The sequence below is a fragment of the Brassica napus genome, chromosome A3 (genome assembly GCF_020379485.1).
Source record: "Brassica napus cultivar Da-Ae chromosome A3, Da-Ae, whole genome shotgun sequence".
Taxonomy (NCBI): Eukaryota; Viridiplantae; Streptophyta; class Magnoliopsida; order Brassicales; family Brassicaceae; genus Brassica; species Brassica napus.
The window spans coordinates 11859533-11883984 of record NC_063436.1 but is presented as its reverse complement, the minus strand read 5'-3'; the positions used below and the strand labels follow the sequence as shown (position 1 = coordinate 11883984).

Below are 24452 nucleotides of genomic sequence, written 5' to 3'. Positions count from 1 at the left end.
TTTGTGTTATTTGTTCTGATTAAGTTATATGAGTTCCCCACCCGCCTTTACACCTAAACAGTACTCACCAAATGTCACTTGCCAAGAACTTTAGCTAAGATTTCAATTTAACTCGCTAGATCAAAGGAGAGCAGAAAGATTCAATGTTCTTAAAAGAGAAAAAGTCAGTCTGGAACTTATAGTATTAACTCCGAAGTTTCTCATACTATATGAATGAGCCACTCTATTTCATTCACTCTACTGAATCATTCTTCTACCTTTTCCACTCTTGAACCTCTGACTGCTGCTTTTTTCACTTGATTTTTGTAGCAACCAATAACAGCCGCCACACTCACTACAAGCACATAGTTTATGTCCTTTCTGAGGTGCTTTTACTTTCCAAGCAAAAGTTTAAAGTTTAGTCATACTGCGTTCTAAAACATCCATCTCTTCTTCAGTTCTCAATAAGTTTTAAATTACTTAGTATCTAAATTTAACTGTGACTGACCATTATTAGTGTAATTCCTGCAAAATGTATCACAACGAAGAATTGAGCTTATGGCCAAACTTCTTATGAGAGGTCTATCAACAGGGACAACATAATCTTCTAATAGTCCAACATCCCATTCTTTCGATACTTGATTAATGAGATCGCTAACTCTCATATTCGGGTGGAATACTAGAGTAGACGGATGAGCCGGTCTAGCTGGTATAGCAGGGATCCAAGGGTCTTTCCATACCTTTACCTCATATCCAAAATGAATCTTCTGATTCCCAATAGTTCAAACATAAGATGGATTGTTACAAACGGCAAAACTCATTATGTAGTATCTTCCTTTCAAAACTGAAATCACTAACGAATTTGGGTATTGAACTAGTTGAGCTCATGGATCATTTTGAAACCAATTCCTTCCCCACGGATCCTGACCCTATGCATCCAGAAAAAGTGTAAGTTGCTAACTTACAAATTCCAGTTGATTGATGAGGGGGGGAAGACATGCAAGGAGAAGTCGGCTGTCTAATCAACGAATAGAGATGAATAATAATTGGTTTAAGAATATTATGTAAGTATTTAGAGGATTTAGCATATAAAGATCTTCAAGCATTTATGTAAAAATATTATGTAAGTTTAGTCTCCTAATTGATATCAAACCAATGGATCAATAGTTGTGTGTACTCTAAAATGTGATATATATAATTTTCAAATGTTAATTTTGTTTGCAAATTTAACGAAAATATTTAAGCGATAAAATATCGCAAATTTAGTAAAAATTGGGTTTGGACTTTAGTATGGATTGGCCCAGAAGAGAAAAGAAAAAGTGGGATTAACCATAATTTTGCTGGGCAAAGACGAAACAGAGCCTTCCTTGAGCACTGTAAAAAAAAAAAAAACCAGAAAGCACACCTCTAAAGTCAAGCTCCTTGCCCGTAAACGGAGACCGAACCTGATCTCTAGATCTCTTCCTGTCTTTAATTTTCGCGGGAGATCCATCGATCGAGATATTATTCTTGTGCTTCCTCTCTGATCTAGAATATCTCAAGGGCTAGCTATGATCTGAAATGAAATGAGATGCAGCCTAATCTCTTCCCATTCGGCTCTGTTTTGGGTAATCCGTTCCTATTCAATGGCGGAGATCTAAGCGAGGGTGGTGGTGGTGGTGGTGGTGGGTTCGAGAGCTCTAGGCTTTTCTTCTTACTTCCTCTCTTGTTGTCCCAAGGCCAAGGCATGGATTTATCCAAGGTTGGCGAAAAGTTCCTCAGCTCTGTTAAGTCCGCTTCATCCCTTGGACTCTTACCCTCTCCTCCTTCTTCCTCTGATCGCCCTCAGGTACTACTCTCTTCTCTCTTTGATTACTCTCTCAATGTAAAATATCTTCCCCCATTGTGTCTGTGTAGATTCCGGCACGTGCTGCTGCTGCTGCTGCTGTTGCTCGTGCTTTGGCTGCCCTTCCTCCTGATCAGAGGTTAAGTATCTCTTCCACCGCTACAGAGCTTAGCTCCATATATGGTAACAGGCCTCCTCCTCAAGACGTTGAAGAGCTTGAACAAGGCTTCTACGAAGAGGTGTGTGTTGTGTATAGTTTCATAAGGGCTGTTCGTTTGGTTGCCGCAGGTACCGGCGGCAGCGTCAACACTCTGTGTCAACTCTTGTTCGTTTCGTTGCGTCTGACGCCGCGTCCTGCGGCTGACGCCGATAAAACCTGCGGTCGCGATATAATATGCAGCAGCGGCAGCGTCAGCGTCAGCGTCTGCGAAACGAACAACAACTGTCCTCATTGACGCTGCCGCCGCCGCTGACGCTGCCGCTGCCGCTGACGCCGAAACCTGCGGCAACCAAACGAACAGGACTATGGTTACTTTAATTTTATCACTGAGCCACATTTCCATTCTTGTTTCTTCTCATGTAGGATTTTGATCCGGTGAGACATATTTTGGAGAATGTGCCCGATGATCAAAGTGATCTAGCTTATTTTGAGAAGCAGGTATAACTAACTAACTAACTCCTTGTCAAGTAACTGATGCGTCTATCCTGACTTAGTATTGTTTTGTTTAATAACTTTAAAAGGTTTGTCTGTTGTATAGGCCACCCTGAGGTTAGTACAGCTGGATAGAGTGGCAGAAAGTCTGTCTCACCATGTTATGGAGCATCATGAAGTAATGGGTAAGTACCTTGAAATTGAATAGACTTCCTTTTTTAAGAAAATTGATGTTGAGTGAAAGGATCGTCTGCATTCGGATTTGTGAATACTACTAATATTCACTTTTGGCCAGTGAAGGGGATGAATTTGGTTAGAGAACTGGAAAAAGATTTGAAGATTGCAAATGTCATCTGCAAGGTAAGGTGTTCATGTTCTGTTCCTTAATATACAGTGGTTTCGGTTTTTCTATCTTGCCTATAGCTAATTTGACTTTGATGTTACTGCCAGAATGGAAGAAGGAATTTGACTTCTTCTATGAATGAGGCTTCAAGAGATCTTATTGTACACACTCATTCCAAAAAGAAGCAAGCTCTTCTGGTATTTATTCCAGTTATCTAGTCCGCTGATCGTTTCTGTAATCAGTTTACTTGAAAAATATATCCATGCTTTGAAAAACTCCCATTAATACGCTCAGAAGTTTATGTACAGTACTGTTATTCTACATGATACTTTATTAAATACATAAGTACTGTGTACTGTCGCCTCATCAACAAAGATCCAAGTGTATAATACCTTAATATCGTGAAGATTTATTTTCTATCATGCCTTTTTGCTTCTCTAAATACCCTTGTAATCAATACATCATGTACGTTTAAACAATTTACTCGACTTGCAGGACATGCTTCCTATACTAACTGATCTTCGCCATGCAAGAGTAATGCAGTCAAGTCTTGAAGACCTTGTTGAAGAAGGAAACTATTGCAAGGTATATTCTTTTGTATTAGTATTATGGTGAAATCATGCTATGAAACTAACAAGTGACCAGGAAATGCATTCCATATTGTGTAGGCATTTCAAGTTCTGTCTGAGTATTTGCAGCTTCTTGACAGTCTCTCTGAGTTTTCAGCTATCCAAGAGATGACCCGTGGTGTTGAGGTAGTTCTGACTTATTCATGACCAAACATTGTCTTCATAATTCTCTTTTGTCAGTCGGTTAAACTTCTCATATTCTATTTAAGGTTTGGTTAGGAAGAACTCTGCATAAGCTGGATTCACTTTTGATGGGCGTTTGCCAGGAGTTCAAAGAAGATAGTTATATAATGGTTAGTAATCCAACTCCTCATGTTAAACGCTCTCCTTCAAGATTTGAATTATAAAGCATTGAACTTTGAGCCTTCAAAATAGTCGGAAAATTAGAAATTTGCTTCAGCTGCAATTGTTAACTTGCTTATGTGCTCATTCTTTCAGGTCCTCGATGCTTATGCACTGATTGGTGATGTCTCTGGTCTTGCGGAGAAGATACAAAGCTTCTTCATGCAAGAAGTTATCTCAGAAACCCACTCAGTGCTAAAGACTGTTGTTGGGGAGGTATGTGAGCTAAATATTCCATTATTGGTCCTGTAGACTTGATGTTGAGGTAGTACATGCTTGGATGCTTGCTGGTGTATATGGTGCAATTGTTTCCTTTATCATTTTGGTGGTGTATGGCTCAAGCTTTTTTCTTGTAGCTTAGGTAAACTTTTGTTCCTAGCAGATACACTAGATAAATATATTGAACGCTTAACAAGTTTGGTTTTCTGAATGGTAATCACTTATATTTTGAAAATCTAAAGATGGTTACAATTTTTTTTACATAAATCTAATATTTATTTGATTTCTTTTCCATGCTATCTTTGCCGTATGCAGCACTGTTTTTTAACCTCATCCTACATATCAAACCAATCAGGTTGTTGATCTTGTGGTTTATTTTTTGTTGTAGGATAACAGTGCAGCCACCCAATTTAGTAGGTATGTTTTATGCACCTGAGTTATTCCGGGTACCTGTTACAGTATCTAAGACTCACTTCTGGTTCCTTTTTTGTTTTGGTTCTAGTATTCTTGCTGATTTATTAAATTATTTTCAGACTTACATACAGCGATCTATGTATTCAGACACCAGAATCCAAGTTCAGACAATGTCTTTTGAGAACACTAGCTGTGCTATTTCAATTAATATATTCGTACCATCAGATAATGAGTTTCACTCCAGAAATGAAGGTAGGTTCCATTCCCTACTTGAGTTTGTATTTAACATTTTGTAACTATTGACAGGGTTCTTGAAACAGCTTCTGGTTCTAGTTTCAGTGCTAGTTATTCGTTATCAGATTTTAGTCTTAAACTCCTCTGTCCAGACTTTTTAGCCTACTGTCTGAGCAAAAACTCTCTGTAATTAAAGAGTCTTAGCATACATGTGTGTTTGTTTAGTTTTGTAGCATGTAGAACTCTTACTTGTTTTGTTGATATGCATTTGATCTCAGAAGTTATATTTAATCATGTATGCAAGTCTTCGGTTAATACTTGGTCTTAGTTGATATGCTTAAGTGGGTTTTTAAAATCTCTTTTGAGTACTCTTTGTCTAGTATCCAAGAATTTCCATAAGTTCTTTGATTTTAGTACGATGCTTTTACTTTATGCCCTTTGCTTGAAGGACAATGGGTCATAAAATCTACTCTCTGATGGCTTCTTTGCTCGGTATCTTATGCATTGTCAACTTCCTTTAGGTTCTTTACTTTATGTCATCAGCATGAAATTCAATTAATTACGTTAGCGTCAATTTCGTTTAATACACTATAAAGGGCTAAGCTTCTGAACTGGAACAGGTAGAAGATTTGATCTCAACTAGTTCTGCAACAACCCAAAAGATTGATTCAGTGACAGACACCTCATGCGACCCACAGGGTGGTGGTCTCTCTTCAACCATGAGTTCAGCAAGCATACCTTCTTCTACCATTTCTGCTGAAGTGTCTGTTGAAAGTGAAACCTCCAGTCCCGTGCAGCAAGCGTCTAATAGTGCAATAGACAAGTCTAGGGATTCTGGAGATACAGTATCTAATGGCGAGTCACCATGGTCCTATCTACGAAAAGAGAGTGCTGGTTTTGTTTCAGGAACTCTGCAGAGAGGACGAAGAAATCTATGGCAACTCACAACAAGCCGTGTGTCAGTTTTGCTCTCATCCCCAGCTGCTTCTTCAACAAGTATACATCAGTTCCTTAAAAACTATGAAGACCTGAGCGTCTTTATCCTTGCTGGGGAAGCGTTCTGTGGATTTGAAGTTGTTGACTTTAGGGAGAAGCTAAAGGCTGTATGCGAAAATTATTTCACTGCGTTTCATAGGCAAAGCATGCATGTAAGTTCAGTTTCACAATTCCCATTGGACTACATTGTACCTAGTTACTTTCATGCATCACCTCTCCTACATTAAGGTTAAGTTTTTGTTTGTCTTTTCTCCCTAACAGGCGCTTAAAATGGTCCTGGAGAAGGAGACATGGACGAGATTGCCACCTGATACAGTGCAAGCTATAAATTTTGCTGGTCTTGTGGGGGATGGGGCTCCCCTTATTATTTCTTCCCGAAGTGCCTCTGGTTCTTCCAGATTCCCTCTCTCAACTGATCCGAGTGGGAACAGGAGTGGTGGATTCTCATATTGGCTGAAAAGTGGAAACCCTTTCTCAGCAAAGTTAACTTACTATAGAGAAGATCAAGACTACTCCTCAGACAGTGGAGCTGCCTCTGAAGATCAAGACTACTCCTCAGACGTTGTGAATTCCAAGGTAAGAGATAGAAAAGGCATTAATGGAGGTAGTCCTGTTTCAGGAGATGAAAATGAAGACCTTCATGCTGACTATATTGATGAAGATAGTCAGCTTCCAAGACGAAGTTTTACACGTAGTATATCAAGGAGTTCTTCTTCACATTTGAGTACTAATGATGATTTGAAAGCTCAAACAGGATCGTCGCTGTGCCTTCTAAGGTAACATGCGGTTTAGCAAATGCTTGAAGCCTTCCCATATATATTTTAAACAGGTTACTTTTGTGTGTGTTTTTTTGTCTTAGATCAATGGATAAGTACGCGAGGCTTATGCAGAAACTTGAACTCGTTAATGTCGAATTCTTTAAGGTACCATTCCAAATTCTAGGATTTTTTTGCCGATTTTCTTTACTACTTTTTTTCGTTTCTAAAGTACGTTTTACACCTGTTTGGGATTCTGTAGGGAATATGCCAATTGTTTGGGGTCTTTTTCTATTTCGTGTATCAAGTATTTGGTCAAGAGAATACAAATTCAGGTGGAAAAGGAGTGTCCAACTCTTCCAGCCGTGAGTAACTGATTCGTTTCCTTTTGATGCTCCTCTTTGTATATAATGTTACTCCCAACCAGCTTCAATATGGTTATGTTTTAGCTTACATTTTGCTCAACATAGAATATATTCCAAAATTTTGAATGCAGATCGTTTGAAAAGCTGCTTATCCCGGATATCACAAGAGTGTGAGCAATGGATAAAACCTCAGTTTTCATCATCATCTCCAGCTTCTTCACTTGCTTTTCCCAACACAGTTCATAGTCTTGCGGACGTGACTCCATCAAGTCCCTTAAATACAACATCTGGTCACGTATCAGGCATATCTTTTAGTCTCAAGGTACACCGTGGGGGACCTGAAAACTATGATCAGTGTTGTTTTCTGTGGAGTAGTAGATTATAAAAAGGTTCCTTATTGCTTGCAGGAAAGATGTGCTGCAGTGGACACTGTTTCTCTTGTGGCTCGAATATTGCATAAATCAAAGGCTCATCTTCAATCGATGCTTATGTCAAGAAATGGCTCTTTGGTTGAAGACTTCTTTGGTCAACTGGTATGTGACGCTTTCAGTTTTGATTCCTTATAAACTATTGCCTTATGTGGCTGTGCTATTGACAACATTGCATACAGTCTGATTATAGATAGACCTCTGTAGCATCATCCAGTAGTCTCTTGCCTCTTTAAAAATAATGGATTCTGAAGGATGATCATAAGTAGTTTCATTGCATTCCTTTGTTATAAAAACTTCTTAAATATATACAATAAGTGTGATATCAAATATATTTGAAAGAGTTGCATTAAGTGGAATGATTCATCAGGTTGGTTCCGTACCTGATCTGACAGAGCACTTACACAGGACAACTGCGAGGATCCTGCTGCATGTTAATGGGTAAATTGCCAGTCTAATTAAGAAAGTTATTAGTGGGTTGTCTTCTGTTCTTATTCTTACTGAACTCTGGATTCTTAAAACTGTTATATAACTATTAATTCAATCGGTATGGTTTATATTGTTTGTTCTCATTGGGGGTATGTATGTCCATTAACCTTTAATTGATTTTGCAGATATGTTGACCGGATTGCTAATTCTAAATGGGAAGTCAAGGAGCTTGGAGTGGAGCATAATGGGTTTGTTACTTCCTTCTGTTACTCCATTTGCTCCTCCAAATTTGTACTTGCAACTTTAATTAATTCGTGACATACTCAACTATATTGATGTTCATAGTCTTACAGAAGTATTCTTTTAGAGTGCTCATGTTGTACTTATTAGCTGAGTTAAGTTTTAGATATTCAGCACACGGTGTTGATGCTCTTAGAACAGATTCTGACTATTCATTAGTACGCTGCCATCTTATATGTACTTTTAACTATTTGAACAAACAGGTATGTTGATTTGATGCTTGGGGAATTCAAACACTACAAAACAAGGCTTGCTCACGGAGGCATTCCACAGGAAGTAAATGACTCTCTGACCTCATCAATTCTAGGAGTTGATTACATTTTCTTACCAAACTTTGAACTTTTTTTCGAGTATATAGGTCCAAAACCTCCTACTGGAATATGGAGTTGAAATATTTGCGGAGACGCTGGTGGAAGGTCTATCTCGAATAAAAAGATGCACCGATGAAGGACGTGCTCTCATGTCATTAGATATTCAGGTACTTTGCCTCTTTGTTTGCTTTGTTTTCCATTGTAGTTTCTTCTACACAACATCAAGAATTGTGTACACGAAAGAATGGAAGTATCAGTTAACCTTTAAACACATTCTGATACTGATATACAATATCAATAAACAATGCATCTGGAAAGATAGTCATGATAGGACAAACCTTTAGTCTTTGTTGATGAGATAAATGATAAATTGCATCAGATAGGGATATATTCTGATTGACACTATCTATTGTTTTGTAGGTTCTAATAAACGGGCTACAACACTTTGTGCCAACAAATGTGAAACCCAAGTTACAGATAGTGGACACATTTATCAAGGTAAGCAAAACAGTGACTTATATGGTATTGCAGACTGATGTGCCCACATTTAAAACCGAAATCAACACTCATTTTTGTAGGCATACTATCTACCAGAGACGGAGTATGTCCACTGGGCAAGGGGTCATCCGGTAAGCAAACAAATCTTCCTTTTCTTTTTAATGGATATAAGATTTGATGAAAATGTGTAAACAATGATAAATATACAGGAATATACAAAAGGACAGGTCGTAGGACTTGTGACTTTAGTAGCCACCATGAAAGGCTGGAAGAGGAAAACGCGGCTAGAAGTAGTGGAGAAGATTGAATCAGCTGCTGCGTAGAGATCTAAATTTAGAAGCAAGCTTCTACAACTTCCAGCAACAGCGAGTAATATTTACATGTATCGAGTGCTGTAAATTTCAGGAAAGGCTCTTCTTGATTACTGTCGTTGCTTATGGCTTTGTGTTAAAGATCCTCCTGAAGTTGTACAGTCCTGAAGAGACTGTAACACACACATTTCGCCCTACGCCCTGTATTGTCAAATCCTTAATCTCGACTATATGGTGCAAAACCATTTTAGCCACTAACAAGTGAAACCATTTTGTGATTATGAACATTACCATCTTCAGTTTTGTTTCATTCTTTTTGTTATCTTATCGACTATTTCTATAATATTATGTGAGAAGTAAACATATACTCCCTCTGTTTTTTAAAGATGGATGTTCTAGAAAAATATTTTGTTTCCAAAAGATGTATTTTTCATGTTTTCGAAGCATATTTTGTCAACTAATAATAAAAAATTATGTGTTTCAAAAATATTAATTACATTTCTTTTAATCCTATTGGTTTAAAAATATAAGAAATATAAAGTTACAAAAAACTATGCATTAATAACTAAGTTTTAATATGGTTTCTTAATAAGTGTGAAAATCCTAAAACATTCATCTTTAAAAAACAGAGGGAGTATGTATTATGTTAATGTTAATTATTATACATGGGTCATATCAATGAAATAAAAGTATTTTCATCAACAATTATTATTTTGTTCACTTGTTCTTTAACTAATCATATTTATTCTAATTTTTAGATGAAATAATTTTATTTCAAAAAGAAATATCTCAAAATATCTTGGTCACTTAAGACGAATATGGACCCATGTTATAAGGCGCATTTGAAGGTCCGGAGAAAAAGTCTATATGTATGCTGCACCTTTTTTTTGGAGATTAGTCTGAGGTTTTCCCAGGTTAATAAGAAAAAAATTAAAATCTTTACAAAATATCTGAGAAAAGTATTCACAATATGTTTTTTACTAATCCAATTCTATAAGTAATATTAGCAAATTAATTTTATTTCTAAGTATTAATATTTTAATAAAAAATTAATAACTATAGATTATACAAACTTTCTTATTATAGATGGTGTTGTTTTTAAATAATCTGCTACAGATACACTGTCAAAGTTCGAAAATTGGTATGCAATCTTAATATTTTTTTACGAAAATTTTTTATGTATTTTGAATTATTATTCCTATTAATTATTGTCATGTGGGGTCTTACACGCCCCAGTTTAGTTATTGTCATGAGGCTCCATAATCTAAATGTAACATTCTGAGTTGTGATATATGAAGAAAATTGATTTGACTACTTATGTTATCAAAGTTGACTTACTTTTTCCGTCACACATCTATTTAAAACTCTAGAGTTAAGAATGTTTGGAGTGGAGTAGTGAAATGATGAATTACCTATTGGAAAGTGATTCTTGATACCATATAATTGAGGCTAAATGACGGAGAAAGATCGAGTGATGATTGCAGGAACAATAAACAATGATTACGAGGCCTGAAAAAAATAATGCACTGTCCATCGAATGGGAAGGGTCCACAGACCGAGTGAACGGCGAGTGGCCCATTAGTAATGAACGGTCAGGGCACTATAGTAAAGTCACAGAAGCTACTTTGAGTATTGTATGGGATGGTTAATACAATATGCTTGCAAGCTATTCGTTTTTCAGTTGGTGGTAAACGTAACAACTCTTTTTAAAAACTTACAAGTGTTAATTAAATATCTTGAGTTTAAAGAAAAAGACAACCAACATATAAGTTTGTTGATGGGGATTCTTAGAGTCGAAAAAGGCCTTCTCTAATGAAATAATAAGACTGGTTTTGCGTTTTGGGCCACAAACAGAGAAACAAAACAGGCCGTTGAAAAGAACAGAAAGTAGGTGAAAAGCCGTTTTCAAATCAACGATTCTCTTAAGGAAAGACAAAAGAATCTTCTTCTTGACCCTTTCTCCATATATCTCTAAACCCTAACCCTTTCTTCCTCACTTTCGTTCTACACTAAAATTATTTCCTTATCCACAAACGTTCACCTTCGCTCCGGTCTGAATAATGGCGTCCAGTAACGCTCTCTCTTCCGCCTCCCTCCTCTGCTCCTCTCGACAGGTGAAGGCCTTTGTCTGAGATTAGCCCATTTACTTTCTATCTTACTTTACTTGTTTTGCTGCACTCTTTTTGATTTGAATTTTACTTCATTCTCTATTAAGTTTCTGGGTTGGTGTAAAAAATGGTTCCTTTCTCAATTTAGCTTCTCTTCACCTTCTTGTGGGTGTGTGTTCAGGGAAAGCTGAGTGGTGGAAATCAGCAGAAAGGTCAAAGAGTAAGCTACAGGAGACGTTTCAGTGTCAGAGCAAATGTAAAGGAAATCTCTTTCGACCAGAGCTCAAGAGCTGCTCTTCAAGCTGGCATCGACAAGCTTGCTGATGCTGTTGGTCTCACTCTTGGCCCTAGAGGTATCATTACAATCTCAATGTCTGTTGTATCTCTCTTTTGTCTTAACCTTGTTGAAATCTCTTTTCAAGGGAGAAATGTTGTGTTGGATGAATTTGGAAGCCCCAAGGTTGTGAATGACGGAGTCACCATTGCCAGGGCTATTGAGTTACCTGATGCCATGGAGAATGCAGGTGCAGCGCTTATCCGTGAGGTTAGTGTGTGTGTGTGAGAGAGTTTTTTTTTTTTTAACTTTTGTTGTTATTTCTGTTAATGGTGGATTGATTTGGTGCGTTTGTTGTGTGGAGAAAGGTTGCTAGTAAGACTAATGACTCAGCTGGTGATGGGACAACAACTGCATCTGTCCTTGCTAGGGAAATAATCAAACACGGATTATTGAGTGTCACTTCTGGTGCCAATCCTGTGTCCCTCAAGAGGGGAATCGATAAGACTGTTCAAGCTTTGATCAAAGAGCTTGAGAAGAAAGCTAGACCTGTCAAAGGTGGTAGTGACATCAAAGGTACTAACATTTTCCTTCTTAGTCCAATGTTGATTGTTAAAACTGTTTGTTAACATTGTGCTTTTGTTTTTTTGTTTTTTCCCAGCCGTGGCTACAATCTCAGCTGGAAATGATGAGCTTGTGGGAACAATGATTGCTGATGCCATTGACAAAGTTGGACCTGATGGTGTTTTGTCCATTGAATCTTCTTCCTCTTTTGAGACCACCGTCGAAGTTGAAGAAGGAATGGAGATTGACAGAGGTTACATCTCACCTCAGTTTGTTACAAACCCTGAGAAACTACTAGTTGAGTTTGAGAATGCAAGGGTGTTGATCACTGATCAGAAGATCACTGCAATCAAAGACATCATCCCCATCTTGGAGAAGACCACTCAGCTTCGAGCTCCATTGCTGATTATTGCAGAGGATGTTACAGGTGAGGCCTTAGCAACCCTTGTCGTGAACAAACTCCGTGGTGTCCTCAATGTTGTCGCCGTGAAGGCTCCTGGATTTGGAGAAAGAAGAAAGGCTATGCTTCAGGATATCGCTATCTTGACAGGTACACATGCAGATAGATGCATACAGCTTTTGTGTTGATCTTCTGTGTTGTGTTCTGAACTTTGTCTCCTCTTTGTTTGTATGTTCTTCAGGAGCTGAGTACCAAGCCCTTGACATGGGCTTGCTGGTCGAGAACACAACAATAGATCAGTTGGGTATTGCTCGTAAAGTCACCATAAGCAAAGATTCGACTACGCTTATCGCAGATGCAGCTTCCAAGGACGAGTTACAAGCTCGTATCTCTCAGCTCAAGAAAGAACTATTCGAGACTGATTCTGTCTACGACTCAGAGAAGCTCGCTGAGAGAATAGCTAAACTCTCCGGTGGTGTTGCGGTCATTAAAGTGGGAGCAGCGACTGAAACTGAGCTTGAGGACCGTAAGCTTCGTATTGAGGACGCAAAGAACGCTACATTTGCTGCTATCGAAGAAGGTATAGTTCCTGGTGGTGGTGCCACTTTGGTGCATCTCTCCACTGTGATTCCTGCCATTAAAGAGAAGCTGGAGGATGCTGATGAACGTTTGGGAGCTGACATAGTACAGAAGGTAAAGATTCCAAAGTTTTAACGATCATTTGAGATTTTTGATCCTTATGAGGGTTTGTGTTTTTATATTCAGGCTTTGGTGGCACCAGCTGCGCTTATTGCGCAGAACGCTGGAATCGAAGGAGAAGTGGTAGTGGAAAAGATTATGTTCAGTGAATGGGAGATAGGGTACAACGCCATGACTGATACCTATGAGAATCTGTTGGAAGCTGGAGTGATTGATCCAGCTAAAGTCACGAGATGTGCGCTTCAGAACGCTGCATCGGTTGCAGGGATGGTACTGACCACTCAGGCCATTGTTGTTGACAAACCCAAACCTAAGGCTCCTGCTGCTGCTCCTCCTCAGGGTCTCATGGTCTAATGAAAACACATTATAATCTTATGGTCATATATGTTGTCCCCAGTGATCTCACGATGTTCTTTTTTTTTCTTACTTTCTTCTATGGGGATTTGAGTAGATTGTTTAACGGCAACAAGAAATAAATTATCTTTTTTGATTATTTTGATTGCAAAATAAAACTTGGAATGTTTCTGCATTCAAAATACTAATTCTGTGTTTAGGTGATAAGACGCAACAAGACTTTAGGTTTGATGCGACTTCTTGCATTACCCCTAATCAATCAAAAACTGTAGCATCAAGAACTCAATTCCTCCACTCTAAAGCTTCTTATCCTGCATTGTCAAAACAAACCTCTCAGCTTTTCTTTAACCTTTCCTTTAACTAGCGAAACTATCTATCTGATTCATAAGATCAAGCGTGTTACGCTTTCTTTCTGCATTAACTCGAGAACCAAATCCAATTTTATGGAATTCCATCTCTTCACATGGTAATATATCATCCACTTAAATGTAACGATATTAGGCTTTAATCTACATCTCAAAAAATTAATTTTCTAACTGTTGTTTATACAAAATAATACATCAACTAATAATTGGCTATGCAATACTATGATTACCAAAAAAATCTTTAAATAGTAAATGACAAAGGTGTGTTAATTTGAACATGGTCGTGATTTTCCTTTTTAATTCCAGAAATTAGTAAAATGAGTATTTAATTCTTTAACTAGTTGCAGTCCACATCTATCTATACTATTATTTGGGTTGATTTTTTCGCATTCGAGTTCTTAAATTGAAAGTTAGAACGGTTAAAGTCAATATTATCATTAATGAATAATTTATTATAATGATCATAAATTAGTTTAATCCAATAGATCTATATTATTATTTATATTCTTTTACTATCGTTCATAAGTTATTATAATCAATACTATTTTATTATTTTTGTATTATATATAATAGAGCGATTTTATTCATAAGAAATATAATCAGAAGATAGATTATTCCATGTTATCATAAAGTTCTTTTCAATGGTGATGGTGATCGTATTACATGGTGATCATATAATTGATTTGAAAACATCTTATAATTATAAAGATGGTGTATTAAAAGATTATGGACAAAAATATCTCTATAAACTACTAACTGTATAAAATAATGAAATTTTGAAATCTCAATAGCCTAATAGATAATTAGATTTATTTATTATATATATAATTACCATTGACATATTTCTTATTTAATGAATTTATTATACAATTACAAGATAATTCTTATATATGTATTGTGTTGCTATCTAAAACTAAGATTTTCAATCATTAAAAAATAATGATGGTATTTATAATTAGTAAAACATTTAATAATAAATATTCTTAATATGATCATGTCTACATGCACGGATAAAACACTTAATTTTATTGGTATACTGCGAGTGTTTAACTTTTCAGTTAAAACGCCAAGTTTCTCTCCAACCCGTTTATGATATTCTTAATGTATATATATATAATTTATTATATAATTACAAACAATTTTATATCTATAATATTATATTTGTATTTATATATATTAGATAATTGATATAAATTAATATAATAAAATTTTCAGAATTGAAAAGCATATTTAAAAACAAATTCTTATGAGTATGGGGTTGTTATTTGGAAATAATATTTTCTATTATAATTTTTAAAAAAATTAAGATATAAACAATTTATAGTAAATATTAATCAAGCAAAAACATTTGAATAAAGATATTCTCTCAAATATTTTTAATATGTGAGTGTTTTAAAAAATTTCACACAACAAAGCATATATATATTTTGATGAAAAAATTTGTCATCTATAAATAATTTGATTTTTTGTTCAAACCTTTTTGAAAATATAAATAATAACTTATTATGCTGATTTTTAAATTAATAAAATATGACATAATAAGTATTCGTAAAAAGATTATACTCGCATGTGCAAACAAAACACATAGTATGGTTAATACCATTTATACTCTTCCAAGCGACTCGCAGCAAGGGCTTCATTCATTATGTGGAGGCACTGCAAGAATTCTCGAGAGTTAGAAGGGAACTCGGCAAACAAAACTGATTAAGTATGAGTACTAACCCCGTTACACATCCGCGAAGCTCTCAAAAACTGGTCCAACCCGGCAGGCTCCCTATCAGTCGGGAGCGTATCGAAGTTAGCCCCAATAGAGTCGAAGAAAGCATCGAACTCGGGAGCATTGAACATCGGCGGATGGACCTGATCGGTACCACTTCCGCTAGCCTGACTATTGAAGCATCCACAGTACCACTCCTCCACAGGCAGCTTCATCCCATCAATGGCAACTTGTTTGTTCTTAGGACTCCTTTCCCTTTCCCTATCCCTCTCCACTGGAATTTTGTAAGGAACAAGCCCATCCATGCTTGGATCCGAATCTTCTTCAACTTGCAAATTGGTCTGAGTTTGGGAACGGTCCAATATCTCAGCTGTCACTTGTTGATACGGATCGAACGTCGATCGATGTTATGGTAAGAACGTCGATTGATATTCTCTTAAACATGCGTTAGCGAGTTGATTGATATGTTAACTAGTATTGTCTAAATCAGCTTCCCCTTGTTTCTAGCAATACTATCTCAAAGGAATTAGTTCTGGTGCAGAACCTATCGTCGTAGTTGTCCATAATCTTAAGTTTCAAGTATCTAGTTAGCTACTTTAGAACAAATCCGTTAATCACAATTCGTTGAAGGATATTTATCACCTTAGTAATTCTATATTTTGGGCTAATCTCTCTTAACCTATTTGAACTCTAAATCTAACAAGTGAATTACTCAGACATAGCAAAGCAATTCATAAAGCATAAACTGAATAAAATGCAGATTAAAGTTAGAAATACTGAAGTTCCAGTACAAATCTCTGAAGGAGTCTTGAATCTTCTCTCCAAATCTACTAAAAATCTTAAGTGTTGTTTGCTGAAAGCGTGTGTTGCCTAGAACAATGGTTGAACACATAAATATTAGGTTAAAAGTCGGCCATGAGTATTTATGTAAATATGTCGTGACTTGGGATTTAAGCCGGCTGGAAACCTAGCTAGGTTTTGCGCGCTTCACTGTCGATCGATGGCATGCATGATCGATGTTTGTCTCTGATCGTCAACCCTTAGACAGGTTCGATGGTCAGCTACGAGTTTCCTCTTATTTTATCTCTAAATTACATCCAAATCATCATTTTTCTTTAAAATACTCATGAGCCTGTAAATATATTAAAAGACTCCAAAACATAATAAATAGTTCCTAAAATACCTTTATACTATAGCTAAAAAAATGGATAATTTAGGGTTTATGTTGCTTGATTTGAGGAAGAAGAAGACATGAAAGTCGAACAAGATTAAAAGAGGGCTACACAATTAGACTTAACGTTTTCCGTTAACCGTTCAACGTGGACTTTTCAAAAGTTCAATTTTGCAAAGTCAATGCAGATTCGGGGAATTTATTTGTCAATTTCAAATTCTTTGGGAATTAAAATGATCAGTTTCCCAATCACACTCATATTCTCCAAATGTTCAGAAGGGACGTCTACAGAAAAAAGTTGTTCCAAGACTAATTAATTGATAATATAAATTTTGTAACTTTAATCATTTCCACCATAGTCAGGTCCAAAATATATTATACTTAAAAAGTATCGTCAGAGCTAGAAATAGAAAGAGAAACAATCATATAATTATATTTAGAAAATTTTGACTCAGAAAGAGATAATACAAAAGAGAGTGTGTAGTCAGTAATATATATTTCTCAAATCAAAAACTTAACCGTCTCATCATATACTATTGATATCTAAAGGTAATAATGTGACATTAAAGTGCTATATTTGTCGAACAAACTGTTTGAATTTGCAAAAATTGTGGATATTACTTTCAAAAATTGCTAGCCATACAAAATACTCGAAAGAATATATCATGTAAAACTCTAAATAGTGTACAAAAGGCCAATTTGGTGATACGAATACATTAAGTGCCTAAAGTTTGAGAAAATTGGGAATAATAAGTACACAGTATAAAGAAATGGTCCTCACATACCCAGCGTTGCGTTTAGTTTCAATCGGAATGGACCACACACATATATTCACCCCTTCAAGCCATTCATTAGATACCATCTCATTTTTGTCGGATCTAGATGCGTACAGATTCTAATGAATTTTTTCTTTGCATTTGTACATAAAATGTTCTAATAGCATTAATAGTTATTAGATCAATGCGAAGATAACCAGAACACATGAAACTATCCAAATAAAACATATCATAAACTCAACCATGCTTGTATAGCTTATATCCTCACTTGGTAGTTCTAACAAATACATAGGATATGCATGTAAAAAGACTATGGAGATTAATACATTTCATAAAAAAAAATTTCAATTGCTAATACAGAAAAGATAATGAAAATATACTGGTCTGTCTGGCTTATTAAAGATCATCATAATCTGTAAATGGTGGTCATGGAGCATTACAAGAATGAGATAGAATAATTTCGCTACACTTATGTACCGTGATAACTGGATGCAGTTTATTAGGTCATCCTATTTATCAAAAACCATTTGATTTTTTTTTTACAACGAACGGTTGTTCTATTACTCAAACTTGATGTGGTCTGGATAACCAGACCGGAATAGAACAACCAATAAAATAAAGTTTTTTATTGAAAGACCGCGCAATTCTAGCTAGAGAATCAAAAATATGATTTTGCGCTCGTGGATTGAAATCCGAGAAGCATATCTACAGAGTCTCTATCCTCTCTAATTATGTTACAAAGCTTGGCCAAACATGAAATTCTTTAATCATGGCAATTATATCCTTGCAATCCGTTCTAAAGCTCTGGCATGTTCCAAACCATTTGATTTATAATGATAGATATGCCTCAAATGATATTATTTATTTTTCGAATAACTAAATGTGTGCCGAGGGAGACACAAAATCTCCATGACATAACTAATACATTACTAAACACATAATTACATGTACTACGTTTTAAACCGAAAAAAAAAAGAGGACGATTATTTAGAGTTTGATTTGGACAATAAATATGCCATGTTTCTACAGCTGATTTTTCCTCTTAGTAAAAACCACAAACTCATTTCGATGGATTGGTTTTGTCTGAATCGAATTCATCAATATATAGATATATGTATGATGATAAAGATTATACTAGGCAACCTTAGTATTATCATATTAAAAATAAGCAAAAAAAATGAAAGTAGTTTTGCTCCATTTTGCATATGTAGAAGAACATCTAAGTATGTAAATAGAGGGGACAAAATAGGTGGGGCTGAATATGCCTAATCGATCTACAATGAGTAAGGTCCACCAACAAGTTCCTTTTTGATTCTCAGTTTGAATGTATTAGCTAACACCAACCAACAAAAAAAAAAAGAATTGACAGTGTATCTTTTTTTTTTGTCAAAGGATTACAAACTAGAATTGAACCACAAAGTGAGTACAATGATCTTTTCCAATCCTAACACAGAAATTGAAATTATACCAACATCCATTGCTAATACTATGCTAAGAATCCAAGCTTTTCTAAAGATCGTCAAGAGGAATTCACGCACAACAAACGGTGAAGACGGGCAGCAACACAGATGACGATAATTTGAAAACAAAACATGGCATCCTCTGGAAAAGATGAGTGAATCTCCATCTAGAACTGATGCAGTCCAAAATGACCTGGAAGGACTATTTTTGGATTCTTTTGCTGCAAAACATCGATCAAAACCATGTCTAGAGTAAATTTTACTTCACACTGCTTGCTCTTCTGTTATCCACAATAGTGGCTTGAGTAGAACGCAGCTAAACCATGCAGAAGAATCGTAGCCAGAAGCATGGCAATATCCTTAAAAAAAAGAGGGATCTACCGTACAGCATAGTACGGATTGAGATAACACAGCCCAGATATAACAAGAGCACATTTGACCAACACATCTAAGAAAGCCGAGAAACAAGGAGAACAAAACAGGAACAGTGATAACCAGAAGACAAGAGGGCTAGCCACGACCGTCGATCGAACAGATCCGGACCTCCATCATCACACCAGAGGGGATCTGGTCATGATAAGAAGAAACAGCTTCATGCGCTTCAAAGAAGCTTTTCCACAACAACTTTTACCGAACAGAGCAGCTATAGAATCACACAAACAAAAGAGAGAGTAAAATTGACAGTGTATCTTGGAAACCTTTCTTTGCTAGAAACCAATACTTTCATATAGACCCTTTTATATTATCTCAACTTCCAATATCATTACCATTTTTATTGTTTTTTATTAAAGAAAGAATATTTTGATGTTGGGGAAATCCAAGCTGAGATTGGCAATAACATAATTACCTTAATTAGATCAATTGGTGATATGACTCTTGTTCACCTATGGATAGAAGAAAACTCGTGGATCCACTCGTATATTGTGTGAAAGGAAGCGCAAGATGAAAATTACTGCGAAAAACTTGAGATTCTGGTCAGATCTTTATGTATCAAAAAGCTATATGTGGAGAGAATAGGTTAACATAAAAAAGAATAAAGCAAAAAAAGAATTCAAGCAGACAAGACCTACCTGAAGAAGATCTGGATCGATTAAAAACTAATTTAATAAAAAGAGAGAGGAAAAGGATAGCCGTTGATTACCGATGCAGCATCATCAAGATTCCCATTTTCACAAGAGAACTTTGGGTAGAGTGAACCACCACCGTCCATCAACGGATGTGAATCTTGATGATGCCACAGCAGCAAACAACGACCGTGGCTCCGGAAATTAGTCTTCAGTTTCGTCTAACAGTCTTCTCGTACGTAATCTTTTGCCTCACAAACTCAAACTTGATGACTAACACTGACATATTTCTCTAAATAGTTAATACTTAGCCTCCTTATTTATAGACCCTGCAAATCGTATATACTATATATCTGTATATATATGTATATATAGGAGGATAAAGATTGTGGAATAGTTGAGATGGCTTGTTATGATTGGATGAGATGTAAAGTAATTACGTCTATTTTACTCTCTTCTACTTAATTGGAACCAGACCAAAAAAAGAAAAAAAAAACAGAAGAAGCGAAACCCTAAGAGAGAGAGGAGAATGAAAAATCTTGAATACTCTGAAGTCTGAACTTGGTATTATATACAGCTAAAACAGTAAAATGAAACAAAACAACACAAATTTTGATTTGCAAAAAAAAGTATGACGTATATATTACATGTTACCAGATCGTGGAAGCCAAATACTAAGCAGAGAAGACCTGATGAGATCTAAAACAGAGAGATGGAGAGAGAGGAGAGAGGAGAGACAAAGAGAAAGCATACATCTTTGTGTGAATATACAAGAGAAGTGTGTGTGTATATAAAATAAATAAATAAATTATATAATGTATGCTTTATACTTGTGACAAAATGTTAATTTTCTGGATTGGTTTAATGGGCATAAGATATAATATTAACAAGAAAAAAATGTTGGGTAGAGAGTGGATTGGCAGAAGGGGCGCTACCGTCTTGGAGTCCACCTTGTGATGGAATATCCCACTTTCCCACTTCTTCTTTTTTTGTTTACATTCCAACTTATTTTCTTTTGAGCAAACTAATTATTGGATGCAAATAGAAGATAAATAAAGTTTTTACTGGTTCAATTTACAAGTGGTCAAAAGTTTACTGTCCATGGATAGTAAAAGATTTACTGTTCATGGATAGTAAAAGATAACAGTAAAAAGACGGTCATAGATTTTTTTTAAGAAACTTATTCGCAAACTGATTCTCTAAAACATTTTTATTACATCATCTTGCAAAAATAAAAAGGACAACTGAATTATTTTTCGTATTTCTGTAACCAACAAAATGTTCAGGTATATTGCATAGTTTAAAATAATCGACTATTATTCGAGTTTCGGTAAATTTGAACTTGGCCTCCTAGTTTTAGTATACTGTGTTTCCAGTGGTACTTATTATTCATAGAAGTTTGAATCTTACATTATTGAGTATAGTAGAGAACTGAGATATTGTTTGAAATACTCTAAGTTAGCAAGCAGTTTTCCAAAATACTTTTAATCAAAAATACATTGACATTTGAATTTAGGGTTAGTGATTATTTTTTTATGGTGTACTATATATTAATGGGTGGCATCGGGTTTATAACTTTTATAAATGATTATTAAACATTAATTTATAAATGATTAAAGAGAGTTAGTTTAATTTTTCATCATAAATTTATAATATTTAGAAAAATATTTATCATTTAAAAGTAATTTCAAACTTGTGATAAAATTAAAATTTTCCTAGAGAATGTGGATCTTACTTTGTATGTAAGGGTATTTATTTATCGTTTTTGGAGATTCTTCCATAAGCATTTGTTTTTTGAAGCATTTTTAGATATAATCTCCTTTCCATTTCATAGAAAGAAATTCACATACTTGAAAAATAGTAAAGTAGAGAAAAAAATTTTGACATTTCCACTCTAACATATCAACTATTTACAAAAATGTCATTATATCCTTTTAATTTTTCACTCTAACATAACATATAAAGTTGATGTTTAATAGTATCTTACAAAATTTTAAACTACAAGACTCCAAAACACATACAAGTTAGATAATATTGCATCAAGAATAATTTACAATCAAATATTTTATGGAAATAATTTATTACAAAATAAATATGATTTTAAAATATATAGCTCAAAAGATTTTTTTGGAGTTTTCTTAATTATTTATTATATTGATAACTTATATGAAGTCAACATATAAAGTTTGCCCGAAAGCTGCTAACGAAATGTACTAATGAGGTCTGCTAATAAATTCTACTGCATCAAATTCATATCTGAAAATTTTGAAGGTCTAAAGAATCTGCATATCCAAAAAACGATAAGAACAATTTGAATATAAAATATTGTTCGAACTCTAGTAATTTTTGGAAAAAAATAACGAAAACATATAATCACATTGAGTTTGAATAAATATTTTTTTTCAGATATAAACACACAAAAAACAAATAAAAATATCTAAAATCTAAAGATCTATATCTTACTTTTTAGAGGGAGAGATGAAACCATGAAAGAAGACAGAACTTTAAAGCTAAAATAATAAGAAACAATCAAAATGACTTGAATAAATAACTTTATTTGGATCTAACACACAATTTTTTTTTGGTAAAAATGAAATCTTACCAGCTTTTGCAGACTAGTTCGAGTGAATTCTACTAATCACATCTATTAATGAAGTATGATATATTGCCCTTAGTCTTGAAAAATTCTATATCCAAAACGTTGAAAATTAGTTCATAACAGAGAAAATTGTCAAAGATAAAAGTTTTCAAGTTTAAATAATAAGTAAACAATCACATTAAATTAAATATATAGTTTTATTCGAATTTGACACACAATAAAACAAAAATAAACTTCAAAAATCTACAGATCTACCTTTTTACAAGCAAAACCACATAATGAAAAATATGCAAAAAAAATTGTAAGAAATACATAAAAGAAAGAGATGAGCAGTTTATATAAAGTTTTGTGTCATAAAGTTTGGAGAGGATATAGAATTTTAGAGAGATAAAATTAGATTTTTGTTTAAGAGATCAGATAAAAAGGTCTTAAACAGGTTTGGAGATCAGGGATTTGGTTCAATAAGCTTAGGTTTCGGTTTAGCCTTGTGTTCGTTTGAGAAATAAAAAGACAATGTGTAAATCTTCTATATATAATGTATTATTTTCTTTTATTGATTAATCTCTTTATTGGATTTTTTGAGGGAAATACGAAACCTTGAAAGAAAATGATACTTTAAGCTTATTCATTCATGTGTATTAGTCAATATTAGGACTCATGGGTGAAATCATAACTTGCTTGGTGATAATTATGAGATTTCAAATATTTATGTTTACTAATGTTTCTATCTAATCCGAAAAGACTTCTTAAGGAGTTCTTCTTAAAAAGTTTTCTACTTTAGATTTTGAAGAGTGTTAAGTAACTTCAAGGTATGTTTTAATTTTCAAAAGTGTTAAGTAACTTCAAGAATTTCAAGTCATGTGATTTAATATGTCTTTTAGATCATAAAATATAATTTTTAACTTATATGAGATTTGAAATTTCAACTTTCACTTAAAGTTTAAATTTTATCTTTTGTGAATTCAACTAGGTTTTCTTGTGAAGTATTTTCTTTTAGTTTTAGTAAATTTGACTAAATGTTTGTGTTGTTGTGTTTTATTATGAATGGGTAGAATGGTTAAAAAAAGTTCAGGTATGTTGTATCAATAACTTCAATAATGTCAAGTACTTGTGGCAAAAACGTGAACATATTTACCAAATTCTTTTGGTTAACATCTCTTCAAGTTTACAAAATAATCCATAACTAAAATAGTACACATACAAATCATAAAATAGACCTTAAACAAAACTACTATACATGGAGTTAGATATCATTCCTCAACATAGATAAACTTGGACTCCATTTGACATCATTCATTTTTACCACTTTGGACAGAAGACTTCGAAAGACTTCCCGAAGAGTCTTCTGAGAAGTCTTCCAAAATCTGACTCAAATCTAGAAAAAATCTGCATATTTAAAAGCATTCAAATGGCTTCAAAACAGAAAAAACTTCAAAAATAATTTTTTTAATGCTTAAATAATAAACAAAACAATCATATTAGGTTGAATTTATAACTTTTTAGAATCTAATATATAAAACACACAAAATACATATCCAAAATTTGTACCACTTTAGGCAAAAAAACTTCGGAAGGCTTCCTTAAAATCAGATTTAATTAAGTATACATAAAAAAAATCAAAATATTTGATGTATTTAAAACACATTTAGAAATATATATTACTTGAAATGATAAATATCTGACAAATTAAAATTTTATACTAAATGATTTCGTACAGATGAAAATCTAGTAACTATTAAATTTGACCAGATTAATATTATTTTATAAGTTATGGAGGTATATATGTATAGCTGATAAATTGATAATTAGAAGTACTTTGTTAAGAAAAAGTTTTTTTTTGACATCCTCTCGATTTTTAGTTTAAGTGATTG

General features: G+C 34.5%; 2 protein-coding genes and 1 long non-coding RNA gene across 5 annotated transcripts; 2 read left to right on the top strand and 1 right to left on the bottom strand.

Annotated features, from left to right (window-relative positions):
• Positions 1 to 1337: 1337 nt before the first annotated feature.
• LOC106438436 (syndetin) lies at positions 1338 to 9357 on the top strand. 2 transcript variants are annotated; one of them, XM_048775901.1, is made up of 25 exons: positions 1338 to 1807; positions 1876 to 2043; positions 2388 to 2462; positions 2563 to 2641; positions 2752 to 2816; positions 2907 to 2996; positions 3295 to 3384; positions 3468 to 3554; positions 3638 to 3721; positions 3867 to 3986; positions 4378 to 4406; positions 4523 to 4655; positions 5258 to 5785; positions 5895 to 6409; positions 6493 to 6556; positions 6651 to 6753; positions 6885 to 7075; positions 7161 to 7286; positions 7552 to 7622; positions 7796 to 7858; positions 8114 to 8186; positions 8269 to 8388; positions 8642 to 8719; positions 8800 to 8850; positions 8929 to 9357. In XM_048775901.1, exons 1-25 carry the CDS (start codon positions 1550 to 1552, stop codon positions 9040 to 9042), a joined length of 3375 nt encoding a protein of 1124 aa, XP_048631858.1. In that variant the 5' UTR covers positions 1338 to 1549; the 3' UTR covers positions 9043 to 9357. The 2 variants fall into 2 exon arrangements, with proteins under 2 accessions (XP_048631858.1, XP_048631859.1); XM_048775902.1 differs by lacking the exons at positions 1338 to 1807; positions 1876 to 2043 and having other exon boundaries at positions 2757 to 2816.
• Positions 9358 to 10895: 1538 nt separating this feature from the next.
• On the top strand, positions 10896 to 13568 carry LOC125606889 (ruBisCO large subunit-binding protein subunit alpha, chloroplastic-like). 2 transcript variants are annotated; one of them, XM_048775904.1, is made up of 7 exons: positions 10896 to 11144; positions 11320 to 11491; positions 11561 to 11682; positions 11781 to 11988; positions 12074 to 12526; positions 12618 to 13069; positions 13142 to 13568. In XM_048775904.1, the coding sequence occupies exons 1-7, from the start codon at positions 11091 to 11093 to the stop codon at positions 13427 to 13429; spliced, it is 1749 nt and encodes a 582-aa protein (XP_048631861.1). In that variant the 5' UTR covers positions 10896 to 11090; the 3' UTR covers positions 13430 to 13568. The 2 variants fall into 2 exon arrangements, with proteins under 2 accessions (XP_048631861.1, XP_048631860.1); XM_048775903.1 differs by having other exon boundaries at positions 10969 to 11144; positions 11308 to 11491.
• Positions 13544 to 21058, bottom strand: LOC106438438. Its single transcript, XR_007338146.1, has 4 exons — positions 19766 to 21058; positions 15517 to 19561; positions 15395 to 15450; positions 13544 to 13740 (listed from the first exon to the last, which is right to left on the bottom strand). It is a non-coding gene; the product is annotated as an uncharacterized LOC106438438 (long non-coding RNA).
• Between the last annotated feature and the right edge of the window lie 3394 nt (positions 21059 to 24452).